Source organism: Bombina bombina, chromosome 9 (assembly GCF_027579735.1).
Source record: "Bombina bombina isolate aBomBom1 chromosome 9, aBomBom1.pri, whole genome shotgun sequence".
NCBI classification, from domain to species: Eukaryota; Metazoa; Chordata; class Amphibia; order Anura; family Bombinatoridae; genus Bombina; species Bombina bombina.
In genome coordinates this window covers 40,270,894-40,293,070 of record NC_069507.1, presented here as the reverse complement: position 1 = coordinate 40,293,070, position 22,177 = coordinate 40,270,894, and the positions used below count along the sequence as shown (strand labels likewise).

The 22,177-nt window shown below is 36.6% G+C and overlaps 1 protein-coding gene across 1 annotated transcript in view; it reads left to right on the top strand.

Moving 5' to 3' along the window:
• MMRN2 (multimerin 2) overlaps window positions 1–16,946 on the top strand; it is a 79,947-nt gene extending 63,001 nt beyond the window's left edge. Inside the window, exons 6-7 of the mRNA XM_053692049.1 lie at window positions 5,530–7,419; window positions 15,790–16,946. Of these exons, the coding sequence (XP_053548024.1) occupies window positions 5,530–7,419; window positions 15,790–16,172 (2,273 nt within the window). The 3' untranslated portion in view covers window positions 16,173–16,946. The remainder of the gene's footprint in view (window positions 1–5,529; window positions 7,420–15,789) is intronic.
• The last annotated feature ends 5,231 nt before the right edge of the window (window positions 16,947–22,177 follow it).

The following is a 22,177-nucleotide window of genomic DNA, read 5'->3' as shown; positions in this document are numbered from 1 at the left end:
TCACTATGCTTAGTTAATGAATAGAGAATACAAAGTCGCTATGATTAGGTACAGAATAGAGAATACAAAGTCACTATTCTTAGGTAAGGAATAGAGTATACAAAGTTAGACAATCCAGGTCACAGCCACATAGGCAAAACAGTACAAAATTAGATTACAGATGCAAATACCCAAAATCAGTCTAAACTAAGGGAATTAACAGAAGCAAGTCAGGGGAAGTCAAGTCAAACACAGAAAATACAAATAATAAGTTGCCAGAGTAAGAGGAAGCTAATACACTTGATACAGAAACAACATCATGCTGCAAACAAACGACTAGATTACGAGTTTGGTGTTAGGCTTAAAAAGCAGCGTTGGCCGGTCCCAACGCTGCTTTTTAACGCCCGCTGGTATTACGAGTCTTGAAGGTACAGGTGTACCGCTCACTTTTTTGGCCAGACTCAGAAATACCGCAAATCCACTTACGTCAATTGCGTATCCTCTTTTTTCAATGGGACTTGCATAGCGCCGGTATTACGAGTCTGCCAAAAAGTGAGCAGTAGACCCTCTCCTGTCAAGCCTGGTACCGCATTTTAAAGTCAGTAGTTAAGAGTTTTACACTACAACGCCGTAGCATAAAAATCTTAACTAAAGTGCTAAAAAGTACACTAACACCCATAAACTACCTATTAACCACAAAACCAAGCGCCCCCCATTGCAAACACTTAAAATAAAAATGTAATCCCTAATCTGCCGAACCGGACATTTCCGCCACTATAAAAAATATATTAACCCCTAAACCGCTGCACTCACGCCTCGCAAACACTAGTTAATTCATTTTATTAACCTCTAATCTGCTGTCCCTAACATCGCCGACACCTACCTACATTTATTAACCCCTAATCTGCTGCCCCAACGTCGCCGCCACTATATTAAAGTTATTAACCCCTAAATCTAAGTCTAACACTAAGCCTAACCCCCCTAACTTAAATATAATTTAAATAAATATAAATAAAATAACTATCATTAACTAAATTATTCCTATTTAAAACTAAATACGTACCTATAAAATAAACCCTATGATAGCTACAATATAACTAATAGTTACATTGTAGCTAGCCTAGGGTTTATTTTTATTTTACAGGCAAGTTTGTTTTTATTTTAACTAGGTAGAATAGTTATTAATAGTTATTAACTATTTAATAACTACCTAGCTAAAATAAAGACAAAAGTACCTGTAAAATAAAACCTAGCCTAAGTTACACTAACACCTAACACTACCACTATAATTAAATTAACTCCCTAAATTAAATAAAATTATCTAAAGTACAAAAAAACCCACTAAATTACAGATCCAATCAGCCAATAGGATTTTTTTCTACCTTAATTCGGATTGGCTGATAGTATTCTATCAGCCAATCGGAATTGAAGGGACGCCATCTTGGATGACGTCACTTAATGGTACCTTCATTCAGTCGTAACCGTCGGAAGAAGAGGATGCTCCGCGTATGATGTCTTGAAGATGGACCCGCTCTGCGCCAGATGGATGAAGATAGAAGATGCCATCTGGATGAAGACTTCTGCCCGTCTGGAGGACCACTTCAGCCCGGCTTGGATGAAGACTTCTGCCCATCTGGAGGACCACTTCTGCCCAGTTGGATGAAGACGTCTCTCGGTAGGTCGATCTTCAGGGGGTTAGTGTTAGGTTTTTAAGGGGGTATTGGGTGGGTTTTAGATTAGGGTTGGTTGTGTGGGTGGTGGGTTTTAATGTTGGGGGGGGATTTGTAATTTTTTTTTTTACAGGTAAAAAAGCTGATTACTTTGGGGCAATGCCCCGCAAAAAGCCCTTTTAAGGGCTATTTGTAATTTAGTGTAGGGTAGGGCTTTTTTATTTTGAGGGGGCTTTTTTATTTTGTTAGGGGGATTAGATTAGGTGTAATTAGTTTAAAAATCTTGTCATTTTTTATTGTTTTCTGTAATTTATTGTTTGTTTGTTTTTTGTACTTTAGATAATTTTATTTCATTTAGGGAATTAATTTAATTATAGTGGTAGCGTTAGGTGTAATTGTAACTTAGGTTAGGTTTTATTTTACAGGTATGTTTGCCTTTATTTTAGCTAGGTAGTTATTAAATAGTTAATAACTTTTTAATAACTATTCTACCTAGTTAAAATAAATACAAACTTGCCTGTAAAATAAAAATAAACCCTAAGCTAGCTACAATGTAACTATTAGTTATATTGTAGCTAGCTTAGAGTTTATTTTATAGGGAAGTATTTAGTTTTAAATAGGAATAATTTAGTTATAGATAGTTATTTTTATTTAGATTTATTTAAATTATATTTAAGTAAGGGGGTGTTAGGGTTAAACTTAGGTTTAGGGGTTAATAACTTTAATATAGTGGCGGCGACGTTGGGGCGGCAGATTAGGGGTTAAGAAGTGTAGGTAGGTTGCGGCGACATTGGGGGCGGTAGATTAGGGGTTAATAAATATAATGTAGGTGTCAGCGATGTTGGGGGCAGCAGATTAGGGGTTCAAAAGTATAATGTAGGTGGCGGCGGTGTCCGGAGCGGCAGATTAGGGGTTAATAATATAATGTAGGTGGCGGCGATGTCAGGGGCAGCAGATTAGGGGTTAATAAGTGTAAGATTAGGGGTGTTTAGACTCGGGGTTCATGTTAGGGTGTTAGGTGTAGACATAAATGTATTTTCCCCATAGGAATAAATGGGGCTGCGTTAGGAGCTAAACGCTGCTTTTTTGCAGGTGTTAGGTTTTTTCAGCCGGCTCTTGAACTGCTGATCCCTCTGCACCTACCTCAACTATATATGCCTCCCAACTGTCCAGGTTTCTGCATTGCCAACTCTAGCGCACAAGTGTTGCACACAGCATTTTTTTTTTTTAAAAGCTTAGTGATATATATATTCTAAAATAATGTTGGCGGGCAGCAGTGGTGCTATGTTAGCAGAGGTGAAAAGTGTCCCTCTTTTGCACTTTCAAATGCTGGGAGGTATTTATATATTTAATGCTAGAAAAGGTATGCGCTCACTAGATTTGTGCAAGTAGTGTGCTTTATTGGCATATCAAAATACAAATAGTAACGTTTCGGGGATCAATCACCCCTTCATCAGACCAAGTCTTGGTCTGCACAAATCCAGTGATTGCATACCTTCTATAGTATTGTATTTATACTTGTCTGCACCCTGGTAGCTGTCTCTAAGGTGGGAGTGCGCTCTATTATGAACTTTATATATATACAGTATATTTATATTTTTTCTTCACTGTTGCCGACATGGGCTTCTACTTATAAAAAGAAGGTGGGGACACAGTGCTGCAAGCTTTCTGGGTGGAGCGAGTGGGACACCGGCCCTGGGCCCGCGCAGTAGGCTGCGCTCATTCACACACCCGCTGGCATTTTATCAAATCCCATAAGTTATTGGTTGTAATGCAGGTGGAAGCTTTCTTTGTGAGAAACTTGTCCAGGGATGCTCCTACGTGGTGAGGCTAGAGAAGGAGTTAGGTGCTGGCGGTTGCCTGACATTAACTGGTGGATTGAGGCTGTGGAAGGTAACGATTAGTTATTTGTTGTCTTGAAACTTTTTATTTTACAGAGTCTGTGAAGTCATTTTAATATCTCAGAACAGTAAGATTTAGTGTTGCCAGGAGTAGCCTTTTATACTGCAAGGAGGCATAGGTGTGTTTGCAGTATTTATACAGCAGTCTGGCTTTCAGGATATGTGCTTCATTGCAAAGTGATGTGTTCCTTTGGTCCCCTTTGTATTGTGGTGTTTGATGAAGCTCATGTGTGCATGTGTTTGTGCGTATGTGTGATGTGTATGTGGTGCATATGACTGTGTGTGTATATGAGTGTGTGCATGTGTTTGTGCGTATGTGTGATGTGTATGTGGTGCATATGTGGTGTGTGTGTATATGAGTGTGTGTATGTGTTTGTGGGTATGTGTGATGTGTGTGGTGCATGTGTATATGAGTGTGTGTATGTGTTTGTGGGTATGTGTGATGTGTGTGGTGCATGTGTATATGAGTGTGTGTATGTGTTTGTGCGTATGTGTGATGTGTATGTGGTGCATATGTGGTGTGTGTGTATATGAGTGTGTGTATGTGTTTGTGGGTATGTGTGATGTGTGTGGTGCATGTGTATATGAGTGTGTGTATGTGTTTGTGCGTATGTGTGATGTGTAAGTGGTGCATATGTGGTGTGTGTGTATATGAGTGTGTGCATGTGGTGTGTATATGCATATAAGTGTGTGTATGTGGTGTGTATATGCATATAAGTGTGTGTATGTGGTGTGTATATGCATATAAGTGTGTGTATGTGGTGTGTATATGCATATAAGTGTGTGTATGTGGTGTGTGTATGCATATAAGTGTGTGTATGGATATAAGTGTGTGTATGTGTGGTGTGCATATGAGTTTGTATGTCTGGTGTGCATATGAGCGTGTGTGTATGTGGTGTGTGTGTATATTGTATATGAGTGTGTGTATGTGGTGTGTATATGCATATAAGTGTGTGTATGTGTGGTGTGCATATGAGTTTGTATGTCTGGTGTGCATATGAGTGTGTGTGTGCATATGAGTGAGTGAGTGTGTGTGGTGTGTGCATATGAGTGTGTGTGGTGTGTGCATATGAGTGTGAATGTGTGGTGTGCATGCATATGAGTGTATTTATATGTAGTGTGCATCGGAATGTATCTGTGATGTGTGTGCGTATGGGAGGGCTGCTTTGCCTTAAAATGCCCAGGCCTATTTTTGGTCCCACTCCGGCCCTGCATGTTATAGTGCAGAGTTTCAGCTACTGAGTATTAATGTGCAACCTCATAATAAAACTGTGTAGAAGTCATGGCACTGATGCATTAACATGTTTCTCTTTATTGGTGTATCTCTACTGGATAAGGTTGATCCATAATAGTTTCCAGTGCATTAAACACCATACTAGTTATATCTGAACTGCCTTAACCACCTGACCCCTTGTCTTTTTAAAACGTCTTACAGTATTCCTTTCTTTACATCTGGGTAAACATTTCCAGTCCTTGTGGGTCTCTAACAGACCAAGGTTTATATAAAGGTCCATATTCAGTTGCCAACATTACAAAAAAAAAGTACAGGGACACTATGGAGCTGTTTTAATGTATATTACAGGAGGCTCAGAAGCCACAAAATTCTAAAAAAAAAAAAAGATATACAGTATACAAAAAATAAATAAACCTCGTGTCTGATTCCCTCAGATACATCAATTCCAAGCCAACACACCAGATCAGATTTATATAATGTGTGACAATTTTACCAGGGGACAGTAGACAAAAAATGTGGCTGCCCCAGTAAAAACATGTCCCCATTATTTAATTTGCACTTTGGCCTGAGTGCAACCTTCAATGACTGGAGCTGAACCCTTGGCAGCAATAAAGATCCATTGTGTAGCATTATATTTCAACTTTTTTAAGTATGCAAAGGGTTAAATGCATTCTTCCTATATGAAAGTGTGAGGGTAAAGTTTGACTTAAAAGAAGTGCATTAAACATTATGTATGTTGTTGCAGATATTGAAGACCGTCTTCTAAGAGAAGTGTTTCTACCTCATGTGGAAAATTTTCTTAAGGAGCGATTTAACCCTGTGTGGGACAGTTTTAATAAAAGTCTGCAGCATCTTTCCAACATGGTTAAAAACCTTTCTGAAAATGTTGAAACCAACAAGAAAAGAATGGATACATTTCTTGAAAATACTGTGCCCAAAAAAGATTTATATGAGCTTGGGGCAAAGTTTGAATCAAAAATTCAGGAAAACATTGCAAAAATTGATCAGGTTAAACACGAACTGGACAGTCACTTGCACATGCAACAGGCTGGAATACATTACAACTTGACCATGATAAAAGCAGATACTGACATGAAATTGAAGAGATATCAGAAGACACAACAGGCTCAGTCTACACATTTGAACAACACTCTTACAGAACTTAAAGCAGGGCAGGACAAACTTCAAGATGAAATACAGGTTATAGCTGAAAATATGACAGAGTTATGGATACATTGTGGTCCAAGGGATGGAACCAATAATATAACAACTCACCTAATTAATGTAACTCTTGCTGACTTTAAGCAGCAGATTACGGACTTGTACACTGAGTCAGATGCAGCATTTGAAAATATTTCTACTCTCGAGAAATGGGTCAAAGAGCTAAGGACCCAAACTAAAACCAATGAAGATGAAGTCCAGGTTAAGTTTATGGAGAAGAGTCTCATTATGGAGGAATACAAAGAGTTTATTCTGAGGCAGGTAATCGGTCTTAATTATACTATACATAGTATAAAAGAAAACAATGATGAGGTTCTAAAAAATTGTGATTGTCAGAAGATTACTTTGGATATTCTTGCTCTAGAGGACAAGCAGAGAAACTTTTCTAACCTTGTAAGAGATGCTTTGTATGGTGTTGAAGAAGTGAAAAAAACAGAGGGCAGTTCAAAGACTTCATTGGAGAACTCAGTTGAGGATCTGTCAGTGGCTCTTCAGCTTAATCAACAATCTCTAACGGCTCAACAAGAACAAGGAAGAAACTTAGTAAAAGCTACAAACCAGCTTAAATCACAAGTTATGAACTATTCAACTGATGTTGAGATTCTTAAGAAAGAGAATGAGCAAATTAATAAACATATTAAATACCTGGACAGCTCTTTTAGCTCCCTTTTGGAGGATGCTATAAGGCATGAGAGAGCCTTAGAAGCTTTGCTTGGTGAGGAAGTTCTTGAAGTTGTGTCTGATGATAAACCTGAAGTTCTGAGGATGTCAGTACTACAAATATACAATGTTCTCAATGAAACACTAATCAGGCTTGAAAGGCAACAATTGACGACTGATTCCATAATGGACAGAATGCATTTTCTAGAGCTACAACCAGGAGACAGAGACTTGATACCTTCTACAATTTTTAATGTTGAACAGCAAGTTGAAGACATGGGATATGATAACTCATTTAAACAGAGAACATTAGATCACATAGAGCCACGTCACACTGAATTGGATGAAACAGAATATATGGACATCATGACCTTGAAAAATGACATCAAACTCATAAGTGAAAAAGTGAAGAATTTAGAGTCATACTTAAGTGGTGACAATCATTCATGTAATGAAACAATATTTAATGCCTTGAAACCATTAAATATTTCTGTAGGATTCATTAAATCAGAAATGTTGTCCTTAAGAGAACATTTTGGGGACCACGTGCACTTTTTCAAAAAGATATTTGGGAATTATGAGGCATTAATTGCTTCTAATGTAACTCTTGATATTGCAAAGATTCAGATGATCATTGACAAAAAACCGAACAAGAAAGAAAAAAATGGAGAGTCACAAGATAGAAGAAGAGATAAGAAACAGACAGAACAGCTATGGCAATCTGACGACACAATGAGAACGGCACAGAAGCAAGGTATGTTTTACACAACATCATTTTATTTGACTGATTAATTTGGTTCATAGTTAAAGGTTACTTTAAAGGTGGGCTGGGCTCCATATGGGAATGATCCTTCTTACATTTATTAACAAGGATTAAAGGGAAAGTAAAGTCAAAATTCAACTTTCATGATTCAGATAGAACATGGAATTTTAAACAAATTTCCAATTTACTTCTGTTATCTAATATGCTTATATATCTTTGTATCCTTTGTTGAAAAGCATATCTATTTAGGCACATGTGCAGCAATGCACTACTGTGAGCTATCGCCTGATTGATGGCTGCACATATATATCATATATGTCTCTTATCATTGTTTCACCCAATGAGGCCTATTTATCAAGCCGCCAACCGCAAATACGCTGGAATTCCGCAGCGTAATTGTGGTGAGCTTGAGTCGCCTCATTTATCAAAGCCTACAGACCGGCAAAAGTTGAAATTTGTGATGTAACATACGATCCACCGGTCTCAATCCGACACAGATCGATGCTTACGTCATTACAGATGTTCTGAATACAAATTCGGCTCTATCTGACTACTTTTTCTAGTTATAAAACTGCTAACAGGTACGCTCGCCACTATTCCGGCCCAGCGTACCTGCTTTTCAATCCGCCGCCCTGGAGGCCGCGGATACCAAAGGAATCAATGGGAGTCTGAAAGCAGCGAAAGCTCATGTTTGCTGCTGCCCGATATCCCATTGATTTCTAAGGGAGAATAAAAGTTATGTTTACACCTAACACCCTAACATAAACCCTGAGTCTAAACACCCCTAATCTGCTGCCCCTGACATCGCCGCCACCTACATTATACTTATTAACCCCTAATCTGCCGCCCGACACTGCCGCCACCTACATTATACTTGTTAACCCCTAATTTGCCACCCAACACCGCCGCCACCAACATAAAAGTATTAACCCCTATCCCGCCACTCCCGGACCCCGCCGCCATCTACATAAAAGTATTAACCCCTATCCCGCGGCTCCCGGACCCCGCGCGCACATAACTAAATATATTATGCCCTTTCCCGCTGCTCCCGGAGCCCACCGCAACTAAATAAAGTTATTAACCCCTAAACCCCTGGCCTCCCAAATCACTACCACTTACTAAACCTATTAACCCCTAAACCGCCAGCCCCCCACATCGCCATAAACTAAATTAAGCTATTAACCCCTAAACCTAACAACCCGCTAACTTTATATTAAATATTAACTCATCCCTATCTTATAATAAATGTAAACTTACCTTTAGAATTAAATTAAACTATATTAAACTATTAATTAACCTACCCTTACTATTATACTAAAATTACATTAAACTACAAATTAAATTAAATATATTATATATTTAAAAACCTAACGCTACTCAAGTTATTTAAATCTACTATTAAAAATTACAGAGTTACAAAAAACAAACAACTAAGTTACACAAAATAAAAAACACTATGTTACAAAAAAAAAACACTAAATAACCCAAAATAAAATATAAATTATCAAATATTTAAACTAATTACACCTAATCTACGAGCCCTATGAAAATAAAAAAGGCCCTATAAAATAAAAAAATAAAAACCCTTGCCTACAATAAACTACCAATGGCCCTTAAAAGGGCCTTTTGTGGGGCATTGCCCCAAAGATAACAGATCTTTTACCTGGCAAAAAAAATACAAACACCCCCCAACAGTAAAACCCACCATCCAACTAAAATAACCTAAGCTACCTATTGCCCTGAAAAGGGCATTTGTATGGGCATTGCCCTTAAAAGGGCATTTACCTCTTTTACTGCCCAGACCCTAATCTAAAAATAAAACCCACCCAAAAACCTTTAAATAAACCTAACACTAACCCCTGATGATCCACTTACAGTTCTTGAAGTCCCGCTTGAAGGATCCATCCAGCCGGTGAAGTCATCATCCAGGCGGCAAGATCCAGGATTGAGCTCTCATCCTATCGGCTGTTCCAATTAGCCAATAGGATTGAACTCTCATTCTATTGCCTGATTGGAACATCCAATAGGATGAGAGCTCAATCCTATTGGCTGATTGGAACAGCCAATAGGATTTTAGCAGCTCTAATTCCTATTGGCTGATTGAAATATTTCAGCCAATAGGAATGCAAGGGACACCATCTTGGATTGCGTCACTTGCATTGAAGAATCAGTGTACGGCGGCGACCATATGAAGAGGATGCTCCGCGCCGAATGTCTTAAGGATGGACCAGCTCCGCGCCAGCTGGATGAAGATAGAAGTGGCCGCCTGGATGAGGACTTCACCAGCTGGATGAAGGTAGAAGAGGCCATCTGGATGAGGTCTTCACCGGCTGGATGAAGATAGAAGAGGCCGTCTGGATGAAGACTTCTTGCCACCTGGATGATGACTTCGCCAGCTGGATGGATCCTTCAAGCGGGACTTCAAGAACTGTAAGTGGATCATAGGGGGTTAGTGTTAGTTTTAAGGGTTTTTTGGGTGGGTTTTATTTTTAGATTAGGGTCTGGGCAGTAAAAGAGCTAAATACCCATACAAATGTCCCTTTCAGGGCAATGGGGAGCTTAGGTTATTTTAGATAGTCTTTTTATTTGAGGGGGGTTGGTTGGGTGGTGGGTTTTACTGTTGGGGGGTGTTTATATTTTTTTTGTCAGGTAAAAGAGCTGTTATCTTTGGGGCAATGCCCCACAAAAGGCCTTTTAAAGGGCCATTGGTAGTTTATTGTAGTCTAGGTTTTTTTTTTATTTCGGGGGGGCTTTTTTATTTTGATAGGGCTATTAGAGTAGGTGTAAAAAAAATATTTTTGATAATTTGGTTTGTTATTTTTCGTAATTTAGTGTTTGTTTTTGTAACTCAGTTTTTCCTTTTTTTGGTAATTTAGGACTTTGTAAGAATGTTTAATTATATATATTTAAATCATTTTAGTAGGGTTAGGTTTTTATTTAATATGTAATTTAGTTTATTTAATTGGAAGTTTAATTTAATTGTAGTATAATAGTTAGGGTAGGTTAATTAATAGTTTTAAATTAGTTTATTTTAATTCTACAGGTAAGTTTTAATTTATTTGAAGATAGGGCTGTTGTAATTTTAATTTAAAATTAAGGGGTTGTTAGGATTAGGGGTTAATATCTTAATTTAGTTTTTTGCTATGTGGGGGGCTGACATTTTAGGGGTTAGGGGCTTTGATAACTAGGTCGGATCAATATCGCAAAAATTACGATGCGGAATTCCGGCGTATTTTCGTTTGACGCTTTCATAAATAGGCCCCAAAAGCTTTGTTCTGTAGGGAAATGGAGACCGAATATCAATAGGTTATCAAACTGTTTGACTTAAAGGAATACTAGAAAAAAAAATTATTTCACGATTCAGATAGAGAATGCAATTTTAATCAACTTTTTAATATACACTCCTGTTATCAATTTTTCTTCATTCTCTTGTTATCTTCATTTGAAAAAGCAGGAATGTAAGCGTACGAGCCGGCCCATCTTTGGTTCAGCACCTGGGTACAGCTTGCTGATTGGTGGCTAAATGTACCCACCAATTAGCAAGTGCTATCCAGGGTCTGAACTAAAAATGGGCCGGTTCGTAAGCTTACATTTCTGCTTTTTTAAATAAAGATACCAAGAGGATGAAGAAAAATTGGTAATAGAAGTAAATTAAAAAGTTGCTAAAAATGAATGTTCTATCTCAATCCTGAAATAAAACATTTGGGTTCAGTATCCCTTTAAGTCATACACAGTTTGATAACCCCTTGATATTCAATCTCCATTTCCCTACAACAGCACCGTTAACAACCGATAATGACTGCCAATCACAGAAAACTGAATCAATACACAAAAAAAACCTGCTCTCTAGGTTGCCCAGCCGTTCTCACCAACTAACCATCCTCAATCTGCTGGTTTAGCATTTCCTCTTCTTTTTACAGTCCCTTTTTTCTCTCTGTATGTTGCACACCTCAATATCTTGTAGATATGTTTTCTTTGTGTTTTACCAAGTAATTGATAGTGACGAAATGTATCTTTTTATTTGACGCCATTCATTGTCATCAAAAAACTCCATCTCCGATGTTGGCATAGGCAGCACCATCTTGTTTTTTGGGTCTGTGCATGCACAGATCAGTGGCCTATATTATTACTATTTATCCAATGTGTTTTTTTTAGTTGATCTTTGGGTGTTGAACATTTATCAAGTGCCTTTAGCTATTGAATTCAACATGTCTATTTTGTTCTCAATGTTAAGTCAGAAATGTGTGGCTAGGTGGATTGTGTTCACCAAAGTCAATATTCTCTTAATACATCGTATGACTTTTCTGATATCCAATCCAATATTTTTTTAATAAAACGTAGGTGCAAATAGTATAAGGTTTGGATTATGGAAAATATCACAATGTTAATTTTTGTGTTCAAATTATTTTGCTCCAAAAGTAATTTACAAATTGTATTAGAAGCAGAATATGAATATTTACTTAAATAAAGAACCATTTTCTAAATTTGAGGCCCAGGCTTTGTGTTGCCATATTGGTGTCTTAAGAGGTGTCTTTAGCAGCAGTTAAACTTTTCAATTTGTTTTCTTTGCAAAGCATGAAATATGCTGCTCTACACAGGAAACAAACAGAATAAACAGGAAGTCAGTAATACTGATAATTACAGGAAGTGATGCACTGCATCTTTACAATATAGCAAAAGCAGGATGCAAATAAGGAAATGAGGCACGAGAATATATTTGATAAGAGTTTTATAGGAATTAGAGGTCCAACTGTCTACAAAGCACAGTAAATGAGTGAAGGAGCTAGCTCCCTTAAGGGTTACAGTATGTTTAGTCAGCCACAAGGTGAGATGAACTAGTCTAAATGCTAGATGGGTTCTGTTAATTCTGTTAAACACATAGGGCCGGATTACAAATCAGGTGCAAAAATGCAAGATGTATGGAGTGTACGCATCACTGACGAATAAGCCATACTGCTTGTGCGCTGGTATTATTGTCAAATGGGCAGTAAAGGCAAAATTAAACATTCATGATTCAGATAGAGCCTATAAATTTAGTTCCAGTTTACTTCTACTATCTAATTTGCTTTGTTCTCTAGTTATCCTTTGTTGAAAATAATGTCTAAGTAGGCTCTAAAGCAGCAATGCACTACTGAAACTACTGACATCCTATGGCAGTGCCCCATTTTAAAGTTACTGAGATCTTCAGAGTAACTCATTGTACTGCCAATGGTTATTTATGGAGATTTCATATTTAAGTAGTGGTTAGTATGCATCTTTTAGCAACTGATGTGGCTGAAACACCTGAACTCAATAATTAGTAAGGTTGTCCACATTATTTTGCCCATATAGTGTATATGTTATCTATCAATATTCAAAGCCTGTTTTAAAGAAAACTAATCTTAACTTTTATTATAGATTTTTAAATAGAATTAAACAGTAGACATTATACTTAACCAAATACTCTTTCAGAACAGGGTACATTTTAGAAATAACTGAATGGGCAATGAGAGTTTTTTTTAAGGTTACATATATGTTTGGTATCAGGAATTCAGTAAACACTAAAAACTTTGGACAGTGAGTCTGGACATAGAGGACAATAATAGGTACCGCTGATAAGGATTGTGTTTGGCTAACCCCTAAATGGCCAGAAAAGTCATCATACATCATGTATATATGTATTCTGCTAAATAATAATAATCTAAAAATAAATATGTAAACATACAAACCGTATATAAGTGTTGAAAAGCATAAAAAAAACTAATTTTGTTGGTAAACATTTCATTACTTTATAGTCCTGGACACGATTCTTTGCTCTGGCCAATTAGAGGCAGCTAAATATATTTTTATTTTTCATTAGTAAACATTTGATGTCAAATAAAATGTTGGGTTAGTTTTGGTTAGAAAGAAGCTGCAATAGCATAAAAATAAATACAACACACAAATACCAAGTCCCCCTTCCTCAAGCTTTCTGCCTACAAATTAATTGTGATGCATTTGTTTTCTTCATTGATTTAACATCTGCTGTGTCCATACTGTGTGTTTGTGACTTGCTGGAGGTTATATATTAGGCACCTAGACAAGTTAAACTGCAGTAGGGTGGGCAGATATTTGCAAAAATTATACATCATAAATCAGGAAACTCATAAAAATTGTTTTGCCATTTATATGTGCTCTATGATTTATGCGTTTCAATTACATTCTATCAGTGTAAGACAATTTAGAGTAATAAACTCAGAAGTTAATTAAGCAAAGCCCAAAATAATTTACTACGGTCTAGATTACAAGTGGATCGCTAAATTATCGTGTTCCCACAAACTGTCAAATTTGCCATTTTGAGGGTGCACAATAATTATTCAGCTATTACAAGTGGCTGGTTATTGCTACCACAAACTCGCAGGAAATAGCGCTCATAAAATTAACCAGAGGCAAGATCTCTGATTCATTTTATAAATCTGTACCAAATGCCCTCAAAATACTGTCTAATGTATTTTATTAAAAACATAAAGATGGCAGCATCTTTATTTTTTAATACACTTGTTGCACTAGGCAGTATTTTGGGGCTAAAATTGGCAGGTTGGGGTTTTAGAAAAAAAAGGAACTGGAAAGTGCCTTTACATTGTGGTCAATGGAAACTGTGTGTTCCCAGTAAATATATATTTAACACGTAATATATATCAGCATATACATATATATTTGATTGCTGCCATCACTGCGCAGCTTACCCCCTTCACTGGCTCTGAAGTTCTGATGCTGTTTGTGACAGCATCAGAATGAGGCTCCCATAGGAGTCTACGGAAGCGCACTGTCATGAGCGCAATGCTTACTAGCAATGCGAATGCAAGCTCATGTTTACATTGCGTCTAACTATTAATACCAGTGCACATTATCGTGTGCTGGTATTACAAAGTAGAGCACTAATATCACCCGAAATATGAAATATTGTAAAAAAAAAATGGTATTTAGAATGTTTTAGTACATCTATAATAATTATTTACATTATTTATTAATATATTTCAATATTTTATTTTTAATAAATACATAAAACGCCTTGTCATTCTAGCGCACATGAAGAATTAATGTACTCCTGTCGAGTTTGGGCATATAACTTGATAGGAGTACATTAATTCTTCATATGTGCTAACCCAACATGAGTTATCTTAAGGTGTGTTATGTATTTATTAAAAATAAAATATTAAAAGATATTAATAAATAATGTAAATATTTATTATAGATGTACTAAAAAATTGTTATTTTATTTTTTTCTATATCTATTATAATTATTATTAATATTTATTACAATATTTTATATTTAATATTTCAATAACGCTCCTTGAGATAACTAATTCTTCATGTGCGCTAACCTGACATTGCGTTAGACCTACATTGCAAAACCCAAAGCGTGTTACCCAAATATTACAGTCCAATGTTCTTCACATAGAAAAAAAAAATCATTATTAAATATATATTTCTATATATATCTGATAATGCTAATGTAAATTACATATCTATAAAATAAAAATATTTTTTTTCCTGTATGTGAAGAATATTGGAATGTGAAATATTTACAGTAAATACACAGTAAAACACATTATTAAATATTATTATAGAATTATTATTTAGACACTATACTGTACATATTTATATACTGTATATTATAGTCAAATACATGTCAATATACCATATAACTTTGAACCCTTATAAATATTTTTATTAATATTTACATATTTATTTTTATCAGATAGTGTTTATTTAAGTGTAATTGTTTATTTTAATGTATTTATGTTGTGTTTAGTGCAATTTTTATTTTAGCCCTAACCCTTTATATCTTCAGTCTCGCTAACCCAACCCAATTCAATTGCAATCAAGTAAACGCATTTGCTTTCAACTTAATACGCACATAAGTTCTCATCCACTGTTAACAAATACCTCATTAGGAATTCCCTTTTGGCACTACAGCTCATGCCTTCTTGGTGGTTGGATTTCAATACACCGTGCTTAAACGCCATCAGTGGGGAAAAAAAACACTGTCTTGAGGGTGGCAGGCAGAGAACTAAAAATGATACAAGTTTAATAAAATAATTAAAAATAAATGAGTTTTTAAGTAAAATAAAATCATGTGTCCTCATATTTTATCATAATGAAATGTTCTATAGAAAGCAAGTATTAGGATCACTTTAAATAAAAGTATTTTTCGTGAAAAATGAATATAATATGCAAAATAATAGCAGGGTATGTTTGCTGATAACCAGAATAGATTATTTTTGTTACGTTTTATTTTGGATAGCAACAATAATGTCACTACCTGTTTTAGGTTATTCTGCGCTGCTATTTGTTTACATCTGCATTTTTGTGCTAATTTAAACATTTCTAATTCTCTAGATTCTCCAGTCGCGTTCTCTGCAGGGTTCTCCGAGGGAGCTGAAGGGGTCAAAATATTACAGTTCAATGAAATCTACCTGAATTATGGAAACGTTTTCTCCTCTGAAGACGGGCATTTTACAGTACCATATGGCGGCGTGTATGCTTTTGCAATCAGTGTGGACTTTGGACCAGGCAGTGCGCTAGCCCATTTAGTTTTTGGCGGACGCCACAAATTGTCTCTTTACAACAACAGCGTCCAACAAGCCGAGAGCATAAAACATCAGTTTGCAATTGTCGAACTGCAAAAGGATGAGAAAGTTTGGCTTGAACTGCTGCATGGATCGATCAAAAAGAACTCATTTGGGACTGTTCTCACAGGTTACCTGATATTTAAAACGTGAATGAAATATTTTCCAAAATAACTTTCACCCACCTTGAAAACGGATGGTATTGCCTGCATTATGACTCTTTTGCTTAATTGCTTTAAACACCTATTGTGTCCAGGAAAGATTGTCATAACATTTTCAACTTTACCAGTGGTATATTTACTTTTTGTGCTGCCCTAGGCACTGACAAATCTGATGATCCCTTAACCCCCTCCCTACCTCAAACACCTTTTTCTCACACATTTCTCACAATTAGAGATCAGGGTCATGCACCCTTAAATAGATAACCAATGATTATTGATAAGTTATAACCGTAATACATACAACATTTAGGAATCATAGACTGGGCAGGTATTATACCTCAGAATTGCTCCTTAATATTTCCCACACCCCTTAAACTCGACAAGACCAAAATACACCCTTGACTGCACACTATAAATCAATTGGTGAGTTTTGTCATGTTCAAAACTGAATTTGTTGTGTAGCAATGAGTAATGACCTTCTCTAGATGACAAAAACTGCAATGGATAGTATATATAGTAACAGAATAAATGGAACCCTATAAACCGCAATTAAATATCTCCATAAGTCAACACAAACATGGGCGAGCCATAACTAATCGCCACTAAGGAGTAAATAAATGATAGGTCATATGGAAGTTTTCAGCCTGTGGGACATGCTATACCATACTGTTATTTAATGGCCCCATTTTGTAAAGAAAATTATTTATTAAAAAAAATAAATATATATTATTACAAATAAAAAAATTAATAACACTGCAAAAAAAAATGCATTATACAACAAAACCAAATGCTGGAACAAACTAGCTGTTGTGATTAGTAAGGAATAGTTTTGTGATTTAAACACCTGTCACTTATATAGCAAGAATGTAACTATAGTACACTTGTATAATGTATTTGTGTGTGTATATATATATATAATCATTAGTAGAATAGGCATTTACATTGCATAATTCAAATACTAGGGTGCCCAGTCTAAAGGTGAGTAAAATATTTGCATTGATATGGCTAGTAGCTTTCCCCTCTGGACTAGCAACCTTTTTCTAACATTGGCTGTGCTAAATGGATATTAATTACAGAGAAGCACACTAGCTAATGGCGCCAGCCTCCATAAGACAATATAACACACTTAAAGGGGCAGTAAACTTACAAACTAATGTTATATAATTCTGCACATTAGGTTACCGACAGATTTATACAATAAATTATAGCAGAGAAATTTTATGTAAAAGATTCTTTTTCCAGAACGTCGCTCCTTGCTCTACTGATCGGGTCTGTTTTTTCCACAGCGCATCGCGGCAACACTGTCTAGTCACAGTGTGCCAGGTGGCGCCATTAAAATTAATGCAGCTCACTCCCGCTCTGGTCTAGTAGCAGGAGTGAGCTATATTCATTTTAAAGGGACACTAAACGCCATTTTTTTCTTTCATGATTCAAATAGAGCATGCAATTTTAAGCAATTTTCTAATTTACTCCTATTATCAGTTTTTCTTTGATTTCTTGCTATCTTTATTAAAAAAAGCAGGAATGTGATGCATAGGAGCCATCCCATTTTTAGTTGAGAACCTGGGTTATGCTTGCTTATTGGTGGGTAAATGTAAGCCTCCAATAAGCAAGCGCTATCCATGGGGCTGAACCTAAAATGGGCTGGCTGCTAAGATTTACATTCCTGCTTTTAAAATAAAGATAGCAAGAGAATGAAGAAAAATTGATAATAGGAGTAAATTATAAATTCCATGTTCTATCTGAATCATAAAAGAAAATATTTGGGTTCAGTGTCCCTTTAATGGTGCGACCGGACACACTATGACTAGACAGTGTTGCCGCAATGCGCTGGGGAAAAACCAGACCCGCTCAGTAGAGCAAGGAGCGGCGTTCTGGAAAAAGGAGCTTTTACATAAAATTTCTCTGCAATAATTTAGTGTATAAATCTGACGGTAAGCTAATGTTATTAATTATAATTATATAACATTAGTTTGTAAATTACTGCCCCTTTAAGTATGGAGAATGCTACACTCAAAATAAATTTGTGTGTGGATATTTATTAAGCGATGAAAAGCAAAACACCCAGTGGTATAAATTTAATTAAAAAGATTAATTACAATTAAAAGAGCTAATAAACCCAATGTTACACTGAGTCACACAAAACAAATTAGTTTATTTTGGCTGTTGCAATTTAGAATTTAGTTTTTTTTCTCCTGAGCAATATCAATTTTCAGCTATTTTGTATTTACCTTTAATATTCACATTTATGCCAAATGTAAAGGCATACTATTACTATTTCCGCCGTTTGTTTTTTTTAGTTCCACATTACTGAGAGGTGAATAATGGAATTATCAATATAAAGTTGCAAAACCTTAATGAATTAAACTAAATAAGTGTAACATTTTAGGTATATTTCCACAAAGCTTCCCTATTGCTGTTAAAAAGAGCAAATTCTATTTGTTGTCAATATATTAAGCGAACAAACTGTAACAACCTGTGCTCCTTAACCTCCCTCTGACAAACATTGTATTCTGAGGGGAAATGGGCCCCAAATCAATCGGAGAACCCCTCTCAATGAAGAAATCATTTGCACATCTTCCCTCTTCACCTTCCTCCAGCGGAGGCAAAAATAAGGCTCACTACTATAGAGGTGGGAGGGGTTATATAGAGCTCTTGGGATTTGGGAATCTTTGCCTCCTCCTAGTGGCAGATAATGTAATTCTAAGGAGTAATGGGTTGTGAGCTCTTACCACCTTTATGAAAGAAAGAGCAAATTATACTTGTTCTAAAAATACTAGGAGAAAAAAAAGAGTTTATAAATATTACATTGAAGAAAATTTTCAAAATCAAGTGAAAAATTCTTGTCTTTGCAATGATAGTTTCTATTTAAATTTCAAAGCATTCTATCTACAGATAAATGTAAATAATATTTTACAAATGTTTGTAACTTTTGAAATATGAAACATTATAATGAAAAAAACAGAACAGTGTAAATTAGTTAAGGAATATGTAGATACTATATAATGTGTTCTGGAAACACAACATAAATTTGACATGTAAAGAAGTCTGTCGTTTTTTTAAGTGTTTTGACTGATAAAAAACTAGATACCTTTGACCCTTCAGTTGACACAATTGTTAAAGGTGCATTCAGGGCCTGCGAGTTTGCAGAGCTTAGTGTTGGGACTGTGAATTTGCTGGCTGACATTTGAATTTTCTGAGTGAAGTGCTGGGCTAATGAGTTCGCTGGGTGAAGTGTTGGGCCTGTGCATTTGCTGGTTGAAGTTTGGGTCTCTGAATATGGTGGGTGAGGTATTGGGCCTGTGAATTTCTTCGGTGAGTTATAGGGATGGGCGAATGTGTTTATATTTAAATTTGGATGTTAGAACGAATGTTATTGTAGAAATTCAATTTACGTAACCGAATGTTGACAAGAACGAATATTCTCAAAAATGTTATAATCGAATGCTATTTACAGTTTTTGAATGTCACTTTCGAATTTGAATGTTCATAGTTAGATTGAATGTTCACATTTGAAATTTTGAATGTAACATTCAATTTAACAAATACTATTCAGAAGTTCAATAGTTCATGTGGTAGGGAATTTAGTAAATTGATACATAATAGATACAAATATATCAATTTAAATGTTTCTATTTCAAATATTGCATAATTTGAATATTACATTTAAAGAAAGCATTAGAAATATTATTACATATACATAAATTCGAATTTTTCAAATTTGAATATTGCATAATTTGAACATTACATTTAAAGAAAGCATTATAAATACTATTACAAATATATAAATTCGAATTTTTCTTATTCGAATATTGCATAATTCAAACACAGGAAACAAATGTTGGAATGTTGTACAAACATTCCAAATTTGAAATGAATGAACGAATGTACGAATGTGTTAAAATTAGTTTCATTTTTCGAATGTTGCAAAACGTTCGCCCATCCCTAGTGAGTTGATGGGCCTGTGTATTTGCTGGGCGAGGTATTGGGCCTTTGAATTTGCTGGGTGAGGTATTGGGCCTGTGTATTTGCTGGGTGAAGTATTGGGCCTGTGTATTTGCTGGGTCAGGTATTGGGCCTTTGAATTTGCTGGGTTAGGCATTAGGCCTGTGAATTTGCCAAGTGAGATATTGGGGCTGTGAATTTGCTGTGTGAGGTATTGGGCCTGTGAATTTGCTGGGTGAGTTATTGGGCCTGGGAATTTGCTGGGTGAGGTATTGGGCCTGTGTGTTTGCCAAGTGAGGTATTAGGCCTGTGAATTGGCTGGGTGAGGTACTAGGCCTTTGAATTTGCTGAGTGAGATATTGGGCCTGTGAATTTGCTGGGTGAGGTACTAGGCCAGTGAATTTGTTGGGTGAGGTACTAGGCCTGTGAATTTGCTGGGTGAGGTATTGGACCTGTGAATTTGCTGGGTGAGGTACTAGGCCTGTGAATTTGCTGGGTGAGGTACTAGGCCTGTGAATTTTCTTGGTGAGGTACTAGGCCTGTGAGTTTGATGGGTGATGTGAATTTACTGGGTGAGGTACTGGGCCTGTGAATTTGATGGGTGAGGTACTAGGCCTGTGAATTTGATGGGTGAGGTACTAGGCCTGTGAATTTGATGGGTGATGTACTAGGCCTGTGAATTTGCTGGATGAGGTATTGGGTCTGTGAATTTGTTGGGTGAGGTACTAGGCCTGTGAGTTTGCTGGGTGAGGTACTAGGCCTGTGAGTTTTCTGGGTGAGGTACTGGGCCTATGAATTTACTGGGTGAGGTACTAGGTCTGTGAATTTGCTGGGTGAGATACTAGTCCTGTGAATTTACTGGGTGAGGTATTGGGCCTGTGAATTTGCTGGGTGAGGTACTGGGCCTGTGAATTTACTGGGTGAGGTACTAGGTCTGTGAATTTGCTGGGTGAGATACTAGTCCTGTGAATTTACTGGGTGAGGTATTGGGCCTGTGAATTTGCTGGGTGAGGTACTGGGCCTGTGAATTTGCTGGGTGAGATACTAGGCCTGTGAATTTACTGGGTGAGGTACTAGGTCTGTGAATTTACTGTGTGAGGTATTGGGCCTGTTAATTTGATGGGGGGGGGGATACTAGGTCTGTGAATTTGCTGTGTGAGGTATTGGGCCTGTGTATTTGCTGGGTGAGGTACTAGGCCTGTGAATTTGCTGTGTGAGGTATTGGGCCTGTGAATTTGCTGGGTGAGGTACTAGGTCTGTGAATTTGCTGTGTGAGGTATTGGGCCTGTGAATTTGCTGTGTGAGGTATTGGGCCTGTGAATTTGCTGGGTGAGGTACTAGGCCTGTGAATTTGCTGGGTGAGGTACTAGGCCTGTGAATTTGCTGGGTGAGGTACTAGGCCTGTGAATTTGCTGGGTGAGGTACTAGGCCTGTGAATTCGCTGGATGAGTTATTGGGTCTGTGAATTTGCTGGGTGAGGTATTGGGTCTGTGAATTTGCTGGATGAGGTATTGGGTCTGTGAATTTGCTGGGTGAGGTATTGGGTCTGTGAATTTGCTGGATGATGTATTGGGTCTGTGAATTTGCTGGGTGAGGTAATTTGCCATTTCTGTATAAAGATTACTATAAGGATAAAAAGCTGCAGATGCCCAGGAAGCTGGCACTTTGCCATTATCAGTTTCCTCTCTCAGGGTTTGGGAACAGACATTCCTTTATTTTGAGCACAATTCATACTTTGTCCCAGTCTTTACTGGGTAATGAAAGGAAATGCACGTAACAACCCTTAATAAGCAGTGAGGGCACATTCATACTGACAAAGAGCAGCTGATAAAGTGATCAATTAAATTAACGTTTAATTAAAAGGAACCAACAACAGTTAAAACTTGCAAATAGACATTTTTAGTTTAATACATTAACCAATTACATTATGTGTTTCATAGATAAATAACAGCTGGGCCGAAACTTAATCTGTGGCTGTAAACATGATAGTGAGTACAGTCAAATAAACAAATCCCTAATTATACCTGTTCTTAGGCAGTACAGTAAAATCAA